This window comes from Acomys minous, assembly GCF_964271855.1.
Source record: "Acomys minous genome assembly, chromosome: 1".
Taxonomy (NCBI): Eukaryota; Metazoa; Chordata; class Mammalia; order Rodentia; family Muridae; genus Acomys; species Acomys minous.
In genome coordinates this window covers 27,683,705-27,701,415 of record NC_140483.1, presented here as the reverse complement: position 1 = coordinate 27,701,415, position 17,711 = coordinate 27,683,705, and the positions used below count along the sequence as shown (strand labels likewise).

Sequence of the window (17,711 nt, the reverse complement as noted above, 5' to 3'; positions counted from 1 at the left end):
GAAAGACCAAAAAGAGGGTTCAACCCCTTAGCACGCCCTGAGAGGGAATGCCTGCCTTCATCATGCGCTCAGCGACTACTGGCAAAACACTATTTCTAGAATTTACTTCACTGGGTTTTAAAGACCAAATATAAAAGTAAACTACATAACTCTTTGAGTCAAACTGATTTTTGATGATCAAGAGAGTTGAGAGTAACTGGTCAGGCAGGGAAGACTTTGGACGTTGTCTCAGAACCTGACAGATCTAGTCTAAAGCTTTGCTCTACCAGTATCGCTTGAGTGATTCCGCCTGACTTCCACCTTCAGAGGAAAACAGAGGCAGTAAAATAGTACACCACGCAGGCCCACCGTGAAGACGGGATGGAAGCTGCAAGAGCCCTACACACCACTGTGTCTGTATACAGCCATTGAAGAACACACAAACGGCCCACTGAGTCACTGTTCTTCAGATCCTTATCTTCCGCATGCAAAATATTGACTCTTTCCAGAAAGGAATCAAGAAAACCAACTCTTCAGATATTCACACAAATTATCATAAACCTGTCATAGTAAAAATTAAGCTGCACAAAGCAAAGTTTCTGGCTTATCTTTCCTCCCTCTACACAGTGCTCCAAGCTCTAACCAAAGCCTTCCTGTGGCCACCCCACCCGACCCATCCGGCCTCACGCTGTGCTAGCGGGGGTGGGGGTGGGGGCCTCTGAGGTTCTGCTATTTACTCTCTGGGTGGTGGTGGTGGTGATGGTGGTATCTCTTTTGTTTTTCTGAGGCAAAGGCCTTCTCCATTTGGGTACCTAGGGTGAATCTCAGCCAGTCACAATTATTACAGGTGACTAAAAGAGGTGACACACTCTAGGCCTACAGAAATTAGGAAAAGAAAGTCCATGGGGGCTTCTGGCAATGTCTCGCTCTTAACAGACACTGCACATGAGGAAGCCTGGGGTTTCTTCCTGTTACCCATTTTTTTTTTAGTATGATGCCTAAGGCAAGACAGCCACGTGAGGCTGAAAGAAAGGGGCTGCAAAAAAAGGTAGTTTGCAGCTAGTCACAAGGACAATCCCCCGTAATCACAGCACTTGGAAGGCTGAGACTGAATTGCTAACAAACTTGAAAAAAAGAAACCAGGCACAGGATGAACAGACAGCACACTTGAACTTGTATCTTCTGTGCTAATGCTGCGGCCTGGGTGCACACAAAGTGCCCTCAAACATGGGGATGCTCTTAGAGGACTCCCAGGAGCAGCTTCCCTGAGAGGAAGGCACCTGAAGGTCGTGCTGAGGTGAGCAAAAGCATCCGTGAGGATTGAGTCTAGCGGTCTAAGGAGCATGGGAAGTGAGGACTATTTGAGGCAATTCTGAACCTAGTGAGTAGCCTCTGATACAAGTTAGCATGACCACAGAAACAATCATCAAAACGAAAACCAAACAAAAACCTACCCAGTAAGTCTGAGTGAAAAGCATATGATTCACCTCATAGTACTGTGCCAACTGTCAATGGACTGGAAAATTCCACAGACAGGCAAAGCAGAAACTTTTAAACTTTTATAACTTTTAAAAAGCACAGACATCACTTACAAAACAACCTAGTAAGAATAAATGTGGGAAGGCTGCAGAGATGGCTCAGTGGTTTAGAGCACTGGCTGCTCTTCCAGAGGTCCTGAGTTCAATTCCCAGCAACCACATGGTGGCTCAAAATCATTTATAATGGGATCTGACACCGTCTTCTGGCATGCAGGTGTGTACATGCAACTAGGGTACTAATACACTAAATAAATAAATATTTTAAAAAACATGTGCTTCTTTTTGAGATCCTATCTTGTATGTAGCCCAGACTGATCTAGAATTTTGATCCTCCTGACTCAGCTTCCCACATGCTAGAATTATATGGATATATATGGATACACACACACACACACACATATATATACATACATACATACACACACATATAAATATATATATATATGTATACACACACACACACACACACACACACACACACACACTATAATCCAGGCCAAAGTATACTTTATTCAGTCTGACCATCTTCTATCCGCCCACCCAGCTATCTGAACAGTATTATTTGGCTTATCTACCTATCTACCTAGGTATCTATCTTGGAAACTTAACCTAGGCTTGTTGTTGTAGTTGTAGTTTTGTTTTAAAGATTTGTTTGTTTGTTTATACAGTATTCTGCCTGTTTGTATACCTTCAGGCCAGAAGAGAATACTAGATCTCATTATAGATGGTTTTGAGCCATCATGTGGTTGCTGGGAATTGAACTCAGGACCTTTGGAAGAACAGCCAGTGCTCTTAACCTCTGAACCATCTCTACAGGCCCCTAACCTAGGATTTTGTGCAATGTTAAAAATTATACAGCTATTAAAAACAAGGAATTCCCGAAATTTGTGGACAAATGGATTGAACTAGAAATGACCATGAGTGAGTTCACCCAGAAGCAGAAAGAGTCAAATGGTATATACTCACTTATATCTAGACACAATCCAAGCGACATGTCCCATGAAAGTCTTCACCTACCAGGAAAGTGGGTCAGAGGGGAGGACATCCTATTGGGACTTTAGGTGAGAGAAGCATGGGAGAATGGGGAAATAGAAGGATCCAGAGGGTCCTAGAAATCTACAAGAACAACATTATGACGGGCGGATCTGGGCCCAGGGGTCCTGCTCAAACTATGGCACCAGCCAAGGACAACATGTGCAGTAAACTTCGAACCCCTACCCAGATCTAGCCAATGGACAGGACATTCTCCACAGTTGAGTGGAGAGTGGGGTCTGACTTTCACATGAACTCTGGTGCCCCACATTTGACACGTCCCCTGGATGGCACTCAGAGGAAGGATTGCAGGCCACCAAGAAGAGACTTGATACCCTATGAGCATATACAGGGGGAGGAGGTCCCCCTCAGTCACAGTCATAGGGGAGGGGAGTAAGGGGAAAGTGGGAGGGAGGGAGGAATGGGAGAATAGAAGGGATGGGATAACAATTGAGATATAATATGAATAAATTGATAAAATACTTTTTAAAAAAGAAAAAAGTATACACTTGGCTCAGGATTTTGTGCAATATTAAAAAGTATACACTCAGCTCAAAATGGCATACACCATTAATCCTAACATCTGAGAGGCAGAGGCAGGTGGATCACTGTGAGTTCAAGGCCAGCCTGGTCTACGCAGAGTTCCAGGATAGCAAGGTCTGTTACACAGAGAAACCCTGTCTCAAAAAACCGGGGGGGGGGGGGGGGAAATAAAAGTATCCTCTCTGCCACTGAGATCCCTAACCCCTCTAACTTTCACTTGGAGTGTTCTGAATCTAATCAATACAGCTGAGTTTATTGCAGTCTCTTTTCATTCTCAGTTTCGCTTCCCATGATTTCAGTCCCTTACAGGCAAAGGCAGGCCCCACTGCCCCAAAAAATTAAATGGAAAATTCTGGGGATTTTTGTTTTGCTTTGGACATACTTCATTTCGGGTAACACCTACGGCTGCCTTCAGGTTCACTGGTCTTTCCTCAGTGGTATTTAATCTTTGCTGTTGCCATCGTCCCTTAGTTTTCATCAGTCCCACTCTGTAACTCACACTGGCCTGAAGCCTGTGTCTCTACCTCCCGTGTGTTGGGGCTACATCTGAGGCACTCAGGGTTTTTGTTCCTGTCTGACTCTCTTGTGTCATTATGTACAAAGTTCTCTGTCTCCTTTACTTGTTGAGTCTTAATGGGATTCTGAAACAAGGACCTTAAAAACATTATCTCTGTCATTTCTGGGTTTGTATTTTAAAAGAGTTTTTTTTTTTAATGTATATGAACGTTTGCTTGCATGTATGTATGTGCACCATGTATTTGCCTGGTGCTCAAGGAAGCCAAAGGGGGTGTCATGTCAGATCCCCTAAAACTGGAGTTTCAGACAATTGTGAGCCACTGTCTGGGTGCTGAGAGGCAAACCTCGGTCCTTTGCAAATGCAGCAAGCACTATGCCTGCTGAGCCATCTCCCCAGAGTGTGGGTTGGCCCCTATCCACTGATTTCTTTTAGCTACTTCCTTCTTCTACGCCTAGTTTCCCTTAGCCCTCTTTGAGGCCCGGTCTCTATGCAGCCCAGCTTGGTCCTTAGGCAGTTCTTGTGTCTCTGCCTCTCAAGTATTGCACTACAGGACAGTGTTAGCACACCTAGTTGTATGCCTGGCCATTTTTTGATTGGTACCAGAACAGTTATGAATTTTACACTACTGGGCACTGGGTTGTCGGGCATTGTTGCATTTTGTTGTGGCATCAGCTAAATTGCTCCTGGATTAATTTAACTCTCTAATGGCTTCTTTTCAAACTCTGAAACAATGAGCGTTAACTTTAAGCGCCTTGGCGTGAGTCCTCCGAGCACCGAAGTGAACATAAGACAAATTCCCAGCTACATGTGAGCACCAGGCACTGTGGCTCTTGTTCTTCTCAGGTGGTTCTTTCTCTGGTCTCCAAAGTCGCCTGCCGTGTACGCACAGCTGTAGCCTCAGCCCCAGCCTCCCGAGAGATCCCATTCTAGGCTTGTCAGATGCGTGCGTACACTCATGCCCGAGCATGCTCTTCCTTTAGAGCGTGTCAGGTTTTCTGGCCAGACTCCGATTTCCACCTGTCATTTCCACTTTCACTTCCTGCGCTGGAGTCTGTGGCACACTGGTGCAATTCCAGGGCCTGCGCTGTTTCTTTCCCTTGAGAGCTCGGCGTGTAGAATGACCTATTCTACAATGTCTCAAAAGCCACTGTCTCTCTGTTCAAAGCCAGGAGTTTGTTTTCAGAAGATCAATGTTCACCTCACTCCAAGGGCAGCTCAGGTCTTCCCCAAGGCATCCTTAGCCATTCACTGAATTGTAACTCTCTTGACTTCATTACAACCTTATTCCTAGTCAGGATGCAAATCAGCAAACAGAGATACATTGTCTCTGATAGTCAGACAGGAACGGAGGAGGAAGCCAGGGACAGGTTCTGAGCACCTGCTGTCCACAGACCGGGTTTGAATCCTGATCCTGACACTGCCTCAGTTTCCTCACTCATCTAAGCCTCCTCACATGTAAAACCCACGGAATGAGACCACTATGGCAGCTATGGAACATATATATTCTTTTTTTTTTTTTTTAACATTTCAACTTTTAAGATTTAATTTATTATGTTTACAGTGTTCTGCCTGCAAGGCCAGAAGAGAGAAACAGATCTCATTAAAGATGGTTGTGAGCTACCATGTTGTTCTTGGGAATTGATCTTAGGACCTTTGGAAGAACAGCCAGTGCTCTTAACCTCTGAGCCACCTCTCCAGCACCGCCCCCCTCACCCCAACGAATGAATATTTGTGCATATGCTAAAGCTACATGTATGTGGTTTCTCAGGTGCCATCCAGGTCTTGGACTCTGACTCTCTCCTTTCTCTCTCTCTCCCTCCCCCGCTTCGCCCCCCCCCCCCCGGGCTTGCTACATAGCCCTAAACTCACAGAGATCCACTTGCTTCTGCCTCCCTAGTGCTAGGATTAAAGGCATGGACCACCATTTCTGGCCAGACAGGGTCTCTCAACAGAACCGGAGACTTGCAGTTAGGCTAGGCTAGCTGATCAGTGAGCCGTCGCTAGCATGGTGACCGGAAGTGCAAGCCACCACAGCTGGCTTCCCCTTTATGTGGGTTCTAAGGACTGAACCCAGGTCCTCTTGCAAGAACTTTCCTGAAGGAACTACTGCTCCTGCCCTTCCCTGTAAAATCCTTACAGAGTTCTTTAGATTACTGTCTACAAGATTTATTTCTTTGGGCAATTGAATGTTTTATAGCTGATGACGCCACTTGCTACTTGCACTTGGGCCAAAGGAGCCACATTTTTAATAAACATTCGTGGTGGTTTGTGGGAAACTTTACTGAGCTCAGTTCTTCCCACTCCCCCCTTTTTCTCCTGAGCTCGGTTTTTTCCACACCTTTTCCTGTGGCCTTAGGCCAGTCCTTTCATCCCTCCACCTTGCTCCCTGGATGCCTCTATCACTGTGCAGTATTCTCCCTCATACCCAAGAAGTCACAGCGTATCAAACCTTAGAATGGAGTGCCATCATCAGCTATTACCTGGTGAGATCCGGCGGAAGGCGGACTCTTTACCAGACCCGCTGTGTCGGAGGGACACTTCCGTGGAGCCTGCTTAACTGGTGACAAACGCTCTGATGTACTGCAGCTGATGAAGTGGCAATTTGAAGAACAAATGTGAAAACAAAAAAAATTACAATAAATGGAAACAAAAGTATAATGATTCTAGTGATGGCACAATGAAGCGACAGGCACATAAAAGCAAAAACAACAGAAAACAAAACAATGGGTCTCAGACAATCTATAGCTTAAAACTGTCTTCCACCCCGAAACTGTAGCATTATTCTAAACCAGGCAGCATACTGCTGAGGAGGGCAAGTAGCAACAAGGTGATGCTGTCTCCTGCCTTCCACCTCACCTTGGGATAAATGTTTAAAGGGATAAAAGCTCTACTTGCTTAGTGGCCAAGTGCTTTAGTCATCATCAGAGGAAAGCCTCTCCTGTATGAATTTCAGAACTGACAGGCCCACACCCAGACTCGGCACAGCGGCTCCCTTACTCCTCCCATTCTTTAGTTCCCTGCATTTTGTTTCCCTATCAACATCACAGCCAAACAAAACCAAAAAATAAAAATACCTCAAAATACAAACAGCCAGGAAGTCATGACTCACAAGAAACTCTGGAGTGCAAGATGTAATATTTTTGGTTTTGGTTGTTTTAAGACAGGGGTTCTCTGTGTAGCCTTGGCTGTCCTGGACTTGCTGTGTAGACCAGGCAGCCAGGCAGTTTGCACTCAGGAGGCAGAGGCAGGCAAATCTCTGTGAATTTGAGGCCAGCCTGACCTATAGAGCGAGTTCCAGATTAGGCAAGACTACACAGAGACCCTGCCTCAGAAAAATCAACAAAACAAAAGCTGGGTGTGGTGGCACATGCCTTTAATCCTAGCACTCAGGAGGCAGAGGCAGGTGGATCATTGATTTCCAGACCAGCCTGGTCTACAAAGGGTGCCCAAGACAGCCAAGGCTCCACAGAGAAACCCTGTCTCAAAAACCAAACCAACCAAACAAAATCCAACAAAACAAACAAATCAGGAGAGTGCACCCTCATGAATAAATCAGGGCAATTGCACAGCAGGAAGCAGGTTATTAGGGCTGTGTCTTTAGTGCCCACACTATCTTAAGAAGTGAAGAGTCTGGAGAGGACAACATTTATAGTTTCATTACTAAGACCAAAGCATCCTGACCACTTTGCAAACCATCTTCTCTGAATGGGACGTCAAATGTCCTAAGCCAAACTGTTCACTTATCCTAACACAAAGGTCTTAATCATTGACAATAAAATTCATGTATGAAAATCACACACACATACACACACACACATACACTATACATGAAGGGCACACACACACTCAGATGAACCTAGGTTCATCTGGATGTTGTTCTGTATAGTCAGATGACCTATTCATGAACAAACCGTAGTAGCTGTTGTGTTAGCACAGAGCTAGCTGGTTAGTGTCAACAAGGGGAATGGGCTGAACATGTACACACGATATTAACAACAGGCAATGTGGTCGGTTACCATGCGTCTACTGGGAGGAGAGGAGGAGACCCAGCCCCGTTACAGTGTCAGTGTGTCTTCTATGTCAGCTTTTCTTAACCAGGACCTGGTCCCAGCACACCAAGGAAGAAAAGCAAGAAACAGGGGGGAGGGGAGAACCAAAGTAAGAACAGCGGCAACCATGGTACCACGCAGGCAGGACCCAAGGAACCTCTTCCTGCCCACTTCATTAACCCCAAGCAAGAACTACAGTCTCAAGTGTTACTACCTTAGATTAGTCCCATGTGGAAAACCATCAATCCCGCCGTTTCTAACCACAGAGCACTCCTCATGCAAGGAGCAACAGTTAGCAGAAGCATTCCAAGTAAGTGCTACCTGAATCAGGGCACGCAGACTTGTTTAAACACAGCACTCCTAACAACTCTAGGTCAGCAAAGCCTACAGAGAGAGGAGGCCTCCCCGACAGCCGGGGCATGCAGTCCCCTCCAGCCACAGGCTCTAGAATGGCGCAAGTTAGCTTGTTCAGGTGCTCGACGCTGCTCATGCTCCACACACTGGACCGCAGCCTTCACCGTCTTACCGTGTGAGTGCTATAGCTTACATGGGTTAGCTTTCCAGCTGGAGTGGGGAAAAGAGAAGGTCTTGCAGTCAGACACAGACACTCAAAGACGTCCCTTGTGATGCTCGGCTTCCTGCTCCCTCCTACGTCTCGACATTAACCCTGCTTCTCCCAGTGTAGTAGGTGCATGAAAGCAAGGAAGAGCAAAGTGATGACACTGCCTAGGTTGCAGTGTGGAGGAGACACCCACAGAGAAGCCTTGAATCACACTGGGCCAGGAGGGCCGTTTACTGGCAGAGCATCTCCAGTGGTATCTTACACAACCAGGCAAAAGGCAGGCCCTTATAAGATTAATAACAACACGGCACAATTGAACGTTTTTTTGTTTTTTGTTTTTTGGTTTTTTTTGAGACAGGGTTTCTCTGTTTTAGCCCTGGCTATCCTGGACTCCATGTTTTGTTGTTGTTGTTTTAACCTTTTCTCATTTCAATTAAAAAAAAATATTTCGTTATTTATGTGGGGTGGGGAGGCACACATGAGTGTGCCATGGTGTGCAAATGGAGGTCTAAGGAGAACTTGTGAGGAGTTAGTGCCTTCCTATCATAAGGGCTACAGGGAGTAAACCCCAGTCATTCACTGTGGGGGCTGAGGGGGGGGCAACCATCTTTACCTGCTGAACTATGCCAGGCCCAGTTTTTATTTTGAGATAAGGCCTCATGTAGCCCAGGCTGTCCTAAGACCCACTATGTAGCTAAGTGTGAACTATTTCCAAGGTCTAGAACTGCAGGCATGTGCCACCACGCCCGGCAAAATTACACACTTAAGTTGGCTAAGTGAAATTAAACCCTTAATTGGGTCTGTGGCTTAAGGATTCTGACTGCTGTGTGGACGGCAGGCACTGAGGCTCGGCACCTGACTGCTGAGCTAATCGGTTCTCCAAAGTTCAGAAGGAAACTACAGAACAAAACTGGAACAGACTGAAACCCAAGCTAACAGCAAGCAGCGGATGTGTGCTCCCTCACAACGCAGCCCCCAGGACGGCTTGGGCCGGATAGAAAAGCAAGCAGCAGGTAATTCTTCACAGCGCTTTCCCCATAAAAAAAGTAAGTTTTTATAAGGCCCTGTTTCCTCTGTCCAACCCTTCCCTACAAGGTAGCAGTTCTTACCCAGTGTAATTCCGCTTCGCGTGTTTCCTTCTGTAGAGGACCACGAGGACCAGGCTGATGAGCAGAGTGAGGCCAAGGACGACAGCAGTGACAGTGCCCACCACCACCCAAACCAGGAACACCAGCAAGTTGTCTAGAGGAGAGAAGAGGGTGAGGTTCGGGTATGGGACCACAGAGAGAAGAAACGCAATCTCGTTCCTTTCATAAGCAAGAGTCTCCCTGTCACAGTTATTATTTATCCTCTTTTGTTAGACAAATTCCACAGAGCAGCATCTAAGGAGACCCGTGACACCCGTGGCACCCGTGGCTTATCAGCTGAATACAGAGAGCCAGGCATCCCGACACCCATGCCCCCTGTCCACAGTCGCAGCTGAAGCCCGCACAGCTGGAAACACAGCTGCTTCCTGTAGGGCTTGGGGATAAGGCTCAGCAGCAGCATACCTGACCAGCATTTGTAAGGCCTGGGGCTTGATATCCAACACCATAAAAATAAATTCCAAAAAACCTTCCTTCCAAATGCACCTTGAAACATAAGTCCTTTTTTTTTTTTAAAGATTTATTTACTTATTATTATGTATATTGTTCTGCCTGCATGTATACCTGCACACCAGAAGAGGGCACCAGATCTCATTATAGACAGTTGTGAGCCACCATATGGTTGCTGGGAATTGAACTCAGGACCTTTGGAAGAGCAGACAGTGCTCTTATCCTCTGAGCCATCCCTCCAGCCCCCGAAACGTAAGTCTTATTCTCCAGCTAAACATGAATAAAGAGACCATCGCGTCACATCATCCACTGTGAGAAGTACCTATTTCCACCACATGGAGCCTAATGTGCCCAGGCCGGACAACAATGTCGGGAGGGTTTTTGACATCACAGATATAGGTGCCATTGTGAACAGCCTGAATGTTGTCTATATTGATTGATGCATCTTTCTTCTCAAGGTCCCCAGCCCAAGTGACTCGGTCTTTAAATGGTGGATAATCCCCAATGTACACTTGTCCTTGTAAGTAGTGGAAGAACTGCAAGGAGAAAACAAGAACGCATGAATTATTCTCTGAGACAGGAATCCCCATCGTCCCTAACAGCCATTCTGTACTGCGAGGGCTTCTTTTTAAAAAAGACTCGCACAGGAAGACATGCAAAGCACACGAGGGCTTGGCAAAGGGCCTTCACTCTTTTTTGTCTCTCTGGCCCCCACCACAGGATGACACAACGACAGAGTCCTGGCCAGATGCCGGATCCACTGCTCTCCAGCTTTCTGGACTCTGGATCTGTAAGAAATAAATCTATGTTCCTTATAAATCACCCAGTCGCTGCCATTTTGTTAGAGCACGAGAACGGGCTTACAAATCTACTGTTCATCGTAAACCTTGCAGTATAATCCTTCCTTCCACCGACCTTCCCACGCAACCCGTATCCTACCGCCTACTGCCAACCGCTGCACAGACAGCCCACGTGCTCGGCTTTCTCTTCCATTCCCATCTGGTCTCATAACGCTTGATCTCCCCTTGCCTGCCTTGAATTTCGCAACTGAGGAAGGAAGCTCAGAAAACCTTAGTGACCTGCCTCAGGCCACAGGTCTTGGCGATGGAAGTCTAGGTGACTCTGTTATTTAAGATCTCACCTGCTCAAAGTCAGCAGCTGCTGGTCTCCCTTCCTCCCTCTCCCAGCCCCAGCAAGGAAATAAACAACACACTGTCAACCTAGCAAACCAGGGTTTTTCTTTTTTTGTTTGTTTGTTTGCTTTTGTTTTAATAATCTAGTCTTCCTTTCCCACATCATCTCCCAAAGGCCCCCCCGACTTGCGTTCTGAACCAGCAATGGTGACCCACATCTAAAGCAGGAGAACAAACAGGTAGTAGGTGGCAATCCAGGCCAAGGAGGCAGAGATACACCTAGGCCAGACTTCGGGAGGAGGAGAGGCAGCAAGCAAAGGTCCTGAAACTAACACAAGTGAAGTGGGAGTGAAAGGAGGAAGCAGAACATTCACGACAGAATCCCACAGAACCGCTTCAAAGAACACAACTACAATAAAAGAAGAGAGAACGGAGAGAGGAGGGGAGGAAAGTCGGTTCAGCGCTAGACATGTGGACCCCAACTTTATGCAGCAGGGGTCGCATGCCGAAAACCAGTGTCGGCACCGTAGAGCATCTTGCTGCATCAGAACACGGCAGAGGGTATCATGGGAAGATGGAACACATGTCCTAGGCCAAGTCTCTCTGCTTCTGGAGTCATTAATGCATCACGGGGGCCCTACTTTGATCACTTCACCTATTCTCACCCTAATGACATCCAAACAGGCTGGGGGGGGGAGCTAAGATCTAACATGAACTTTTGGGGAACACATTCAAACCACAGCATCATTAGCCAAAGAATAGTTACCATTCTGGATGTTTCTGGGGTGGAGGAGAGACGTGGGGAAGGACATTCTACAAGTCACTTTGTAGACGAGGCTAGCCTGGAACTCACAGAGACACACCCCAAACACACCCACCCCCTGCCCCCCCTCTGCCTCCCAAGTGCTGGGATTAAAGGTGTGTGCCACCACACCTGGCCCAAGAGTAACAGTCTGTGAGAAACAAGGAACACAGGACAGGAAGAGGAGGGAAGAGGGGCAGATGGGTGGGCTGGTCCTTACCGACACTGCACTGTCAGTGCCGTCTGGCTGGAAGCTCCAGGAAACAGTGGTCAACCATCCAGTTGTGTTGTTAGAGTCAAAAGTGCACGTCAGCTTCCCCTGTGTCCCGTTCACCACAAAGATTTCTTTAGGAGTATGCACCTCCAGGGCTGATATTCTAGCTGTTACTGAAGAGGAAAAAAAAAAAGTTTCATGAGCAGGACTTGGCAGAAATTCCACTGCACATATTTACCAAAACAAGAGAGCTTACTGGGTTTCTTTAGAACAAATGCTCACTGTCTTGCTTTCCCTTCTTTCCTTCCTTCCTTCTTTCTTTCTTTCTAATTCTTTGGGAGACATGTTGTTTATGTGGAGACACTCTCACTATGTAGCCTGAGCTAGCCTTGAGCTCAGAATAATCCTGCTTCAGCCTTTTTAGTGTTGGGATTACAGGCATGGACTACCAGACTTGGTTTGTTTTCAGTTTTTATTAACTAAACATTTTTCACTAGTTTGACTATATAATTTAAAAAAAAATTAACAGATGAAGCAGGTGTGGTGGCACACGCCTTTAATCCCAGCACTCCAGGGACAGAAGCAGTCAGATCTTTGTGAGTTTGAGGACAGCCTGGTTTACAGTGAGTTCTAGGTCAGCCAGGGAGACATAGTAAAATCTTGTCTTGTGGGGGGTGCGGGGGTGAGGGGGGGTGCGGGGGTGGGAGGATGGGGGGGTAGATGGCGGAGTAGGGGGGAGAGGTGAGGTCTTTCTTGGGTTGGAAAGATGGCTCAGTTTAGTGGACTTGTTGCTCTTAGAGAGGACCTGGGGCCGATTCTCTTATGTATAAAATAAAATAAATAAATGTTTAAAAAAAAAATAACGAACAGGCAAGAACAAAGAGTGAAAGCAGTTTTGTGTTTACAGAAACCTGCAGGCAAAGTGTAGAGTCGCACAGTTCGTCCCCCTCCTCCAGTCTCCTCTGTTACTAACATCTGGCGTTAGTGTGGTGCATTTGTCTCAATTATAAACATATTGCTCCATTACTGTTAACTAAGGCCAATACTTCTTTACATTAGGGTTCATTCTTGTGAAGACCCTTTCCTCTAAGTCCCAAGGCTCTTAACAGTGAGTGTCACAATGTACACCCCTCACGAAAGCATCATGCACAATCTTTCACTGTCCTGAGCATCTCTGAGTGTGCTGACTAAGCATGGCCTCAAGCTCCTGGAAACCACTGGCCTCTTACTGTCCCCAGCTTTTTGTCTTCCTCAGTACGCCAGACAGTGGGAGCATCCCGTGGGTGGCCTTTCAGAGTGACTTCTCTCACCTACGAATACTCTCTCAGGCCTCCTGGAAGTCTTTCAACACAACCACAGGAAAGTAACCAATGCTATGAGAAACATCCAGCTGGTCACAGTTTATTCCTTCAGCCATTGAAAGCCTTCTTGGGTAGGGGGCAGGGAGGCATAGGGAGGCAGAGGCAGGGAGATCTCTGTTAGTTTGAGGCCAGCTTGTTCTGCAAAGTGAGTTCCAAACCAGGAGGGGAAAAAAAAGTCTTCTTGGGGTTTCCCTGGTGGTCTACTTTTAATAGCATGAAGGTCTTATTCTCTAAATGGTTTTTATATTCATGTGATATGCTGCAATTGTAATCACATTAACCTCCACTCGTATTCATATTTAAAGCCGTTCAACTAATCTAAGACGTATTTGTTAAGTTATTGCTTAACTGACACTTCCTATCAAGGACTCAGGGCAGGGAAATGTATGATATATTTGGTTTTGTGAGTGAAATCCCGCCTTCCTCAACGTGTCCCTGTGCTAGGGACATGGGTACTCTAGAAATACCCAATCATGCTGGTTTAGGTTTGCATTTCACGCTCTGTGTTTGTTCAGTTAGCCTAAAGACCAGGAAATGGTAATTAAAATGTATCTATCGTTTGCGATTTTAAAATGGCTTTTTTTTTTCCTCCTCAAGATCTGTAATGAGAGGCAAGTGCGGAACGGGGTTGGAGGCAGCAGCCTGGTAAGGCAGTCTTCAGTCAGAACAGAGCCATGTTCACAGGCTCAATGCATTTGTCCTGAAAGTGTTAACCTAAAAACACCCATCTGCAAAATAAGGTATTCTTATAAGAAAGAGCTTGGACTAAATACCTGTTGTGTTCAAGTACTCCGAGAGAATGTAACAGACTAGCATTGTCACTGGGGCTGACAGTGACCCCACCCCTCACCCCAAGGCTTAACTGTGACTCTAGCCAAGGAGAATGAGAGCACCCCTCACTCCTCCCAGCCGTCCTGCAAATGTTTATTCTCAGAATATAATGGGCACTTGGGCTATTCTTTTAAATAAACTGATAGCCACACTGCAGCAGGCACATTTTTTTCCTATTCAAAGAGGGTGGATTATTATTATAGGGAACAATGGATTATTATTTTTGGTCCAGACCTCAAAATAAGCCTTTCTTTGAGACTCAAGCAAACAAAAGACTTGCCTTGCAATTGTGGGCGGGCAGAAGCAGCCCTGGGGGACTGGGGTTTAGAACCAATAATAAGGCACAAGATAGGCCAGTTAGCCAGCTCAGGGCATTTCACACAGTTTTCCTCAGATGGGGAGAATTACAAGTCCCAGGCTCTAATGTCCACACACTTAGTCTCTCCAAGACTTCTGCTAAGTTAAGAGTCTTGCCTGGTGGGGGGGGGCTCAGTTGCAAAGGGCTCCTCCCTTGAGACGTCACGATGAATTGAGGTAACTAGGTAAGGTCACACAGGACTGAAATCCCAGCAGTGGGAGGCTTAGGTTGGTGGATGAAGGGTAGAAGCCAGCCTGGCCTACACAGCAAGAGTCTCGAGTTTTAAAAAGAGAGCCAGGTCAGAATTAAACAGAGAATTCTCAACAGAGGAATATCAAATGGCTGAGACACACTTAAAGAAATGCTCAACATCTCTAGTCATCAGAGAAATGCAAATCAAAACAACTCTGAGATTCCATCTTACACCCATCAGAATGGCTAAAATCAAACATTCAAGTGACAACACATGCTGGCGAGGATGTAGAGAGAGAGGAACACTCCTTCATTGCTGGTGGGAATGCAAACTAGTACAGCCACTTTGGAAATCTATCTGGTGCTATCTCAGAAAAATGGGAATAGGGCTTCCTCAAGACCCAGCTATTCCACTCCTAGGAGTATACCCAGAAGATGCTCCAGCACACAACAAGAAAATTTGCTCAACCATGTTCATAGCAGCCTTATTCATAATCGCCAGAACATGGAAACAGCCTAAGTGCCCCTCAGTAGAAGAATGGATAAAGAAACTGTGGTACATATACACGATGGAATATTACTCAGCTATTAAAAACAAGGATTTTCCAAAATTTGTGGACAAATGGATTGAACTAGAAATGATCATAATGAGTGAGCTAACCCAGAAGCAGAAAGAGTCAAATGGTATATACTCACTTATTACCGGACACTAGCCCAAGGGACAGGTCCCATGAAAGTCTGCACCTACCAGGAAACGGGGATAGAGGTGAGGACATCCTATTGAGACTCTAGATGAGGAAAATATAGAGGATAGGCAAGTAGGGGGACCCAGAGGGTCCTAGAAACCTACAAGAAGAACATTATGATGGCTAGATCTGAGCCCAGGGATTCTGCTTGATCTAAGGCACCAACCATGGACAAAACGGGCAGTCATCATCAAACCCCTAACCAGATCTAGCCAAGGGACAGAACATTCTCCACAGCTAAGTGGAGACTGGGGACTGACTTTCACAGGATCTCTGATGCCCCATATTTGGCCATGTCCCTTTGTGGGGGAGGCCCAATGGCACTCGGAAGAAGGATAGAGGACTACCAAGAAAAGACTTGATACCCTAGCACCATATTCAGGGGGAGGAGGTCCCCCACAGCCACAGTCATAGGGAAGGGGGATTGGGGTGAAAGTGGGAGGGAGGGAGGAATGGGAGGATGCATGGGATGGGATAGAAAATGAGATGTAATAGGAATTATTTTTAATTTTCAATAAAAACGTGTAAAAAAAAAAAAAAAAAAAAAGAGAGCCAGGTGGCAGAGTTTAAAGTTGGGACTTTTGGGGAAAGGCCTAGTCAGATACCTAATAGGTTTCAGCAGTGTATGTAAGATGGACCTAATTTCAAAAGCTGGTGAATAAAGTAACTAAGCAGACTTCCATTTTGGAACACCTTATCGCCAGCTTATTTGAACACATAGCTCTTGGAGCCAGACTCTGAATCCTAACTCCAGCTGGTTCCAGTGTCTAATCTCTACCTCTTTTCTCCTGAAGAAACTCAAATCAGATCTTCCCCGCTCTCCCAACCAAGATGTTCTTGCTAAGGGATAAGATAACCTTCACGTGGCTTAACCAGTGGTTAATTTTGGAATCTTTTTGTTTGTTTGTTTGTTTTGTTTTTCAAGACAGGGTTTCTCTGTGTAGCCTTGGCTGTCCTGGACTTGCTTTGTAGACCAGGCTGGCCTTGAACTCACAGCCATCCACCTGCCTCTGCCTCCCCGAGTGCAGGGATTAAAGGCATGCACCACCACACCCAGCTTTATTTTGTAAGCTTATCAGATATCTCGCTCCTTAAAAATCTCACAATCTGGCTCTGGAAAGTTATTCTCCCTAGATCCTCTTACCTCATGGCCTGTCCCCTTCCAGCTCTCCTTGGCGCCACAAGGTAAAGCACCCCAAGTGACCCCCGACCCACTTAATGCTCAGGGCTCCTGAAAGTGATGGCTCAGAACCCACAACTGACATTTGTCACAAATGTGAAATATCCACGTCTGACTCCTAACTCCTGACTTCACACTGTCTTCTCTCTCGGTAAGTGGCAATTCCAGACTCTCAGAGCTGTCCTGACTCCTTTTCCTCACAAGTTTCAAAGCTGCCTAGAAACCACCTTCTTCTTACGTGAAAACACAGTTTAAATCTCTCCCAGGCTCAGCGCTATAGTAGTGGCCGAAGCCAGCACTGTCACTTAGACAACTTCGGTGGCTTCTAACTGGTGCCTTTGCTTCCATCCCTACCCACTTAAGTGCAAGTGTTCCACAGAGAGGTCAGGAAACAACAGCCAGAGATGGTGGCCCACGCCTTTAATCCTAGCACTCAGGAGACGGAGGCAGATGGATCGATGTGAGTTCGAGGCCAGCCTGGACTACAAAGCGTGTCCAGGACAGCCAAGGCTGCACAGAGAAACCCTGTCTCAAAAAAAGCAAAACAACAACAACAACAACAACAACAACAACAACAAAACAAAAAGAAACCAACCAACCAACCAACAACAACGAAAACAGGTAAGACCACACCACCCCACTCCTCCCTGCAAGCCTTCCAGCACTTCCTTACAAGACCCAGAATCAGGCTCAGCACTCACATTCCCTGAGGCGTTAACCTCCACCTCTCCAGCCTCATTCAAACAGGCTGCAGCATCCACTCCTCAAGTATGCAGAGCACCCTGAAGGACAGGCCTGGGAGTATTTGGTGAGTGATAAAGGGGAGGTAGTGCGCCAACTGCTCTGCAGAGCTATCTCAGGAGAAAGTCTGGGGGAGGAAACCGTGACTGAAGCCTGCAGCTAGCGTCCAGCCAGCTTTCACCAAGCACACTGCAACAGCCTCTCTTGCTTAAACTAGAATGTGCTTTCTTTCTTTCTTTTTTGTTTTTGTTTTTCAAGACTAGATTTCTCTGTGTAGTCTTAGCTGTCCTGACTGTACCAGAACTATCTCCTAAGTGCTGGGATCAAAGCCGTGCGTC

The 17,711-nt window shown here is 46.3% G+C and overlaps 1 protein-coding gene across 1 annotated transcript in view; it reads right to left on the bottom strand.

The window, feature by feature from the left end:
* The window catches only part of MPZL1 (myelin protein zero like 1), a 39,539-nt gene that overhangs the window by 4,214 nt on the left and 17,614 nt on the right, over positions 1 to 17,711 (bottom strand). The window contains exons 2-5 of the mRNA XM_084790299.1: positions 11,971 to 12,137; positions 10,138 to 10,351; positions 9,330 to 9,462; positions 6,090 to 6,195 (exon numbers count right to left, since the gene is read on the bottom strand). Of these exons, the coding sequence (XP_084646425.1) occupies positions 6,090 to 6,195; positions 9,330 to 9,462; positions 10,138 to 10,351; positions 11,971 to 12,137 (620 nt within the window). The remainder of the gene's footprint in view (positions 1 to 6,089; positions 6,196 to 9,329; positions 9,463 to 10,137; positions 10,352 to 11,970; positions 12,138 to 17,711) is intronic.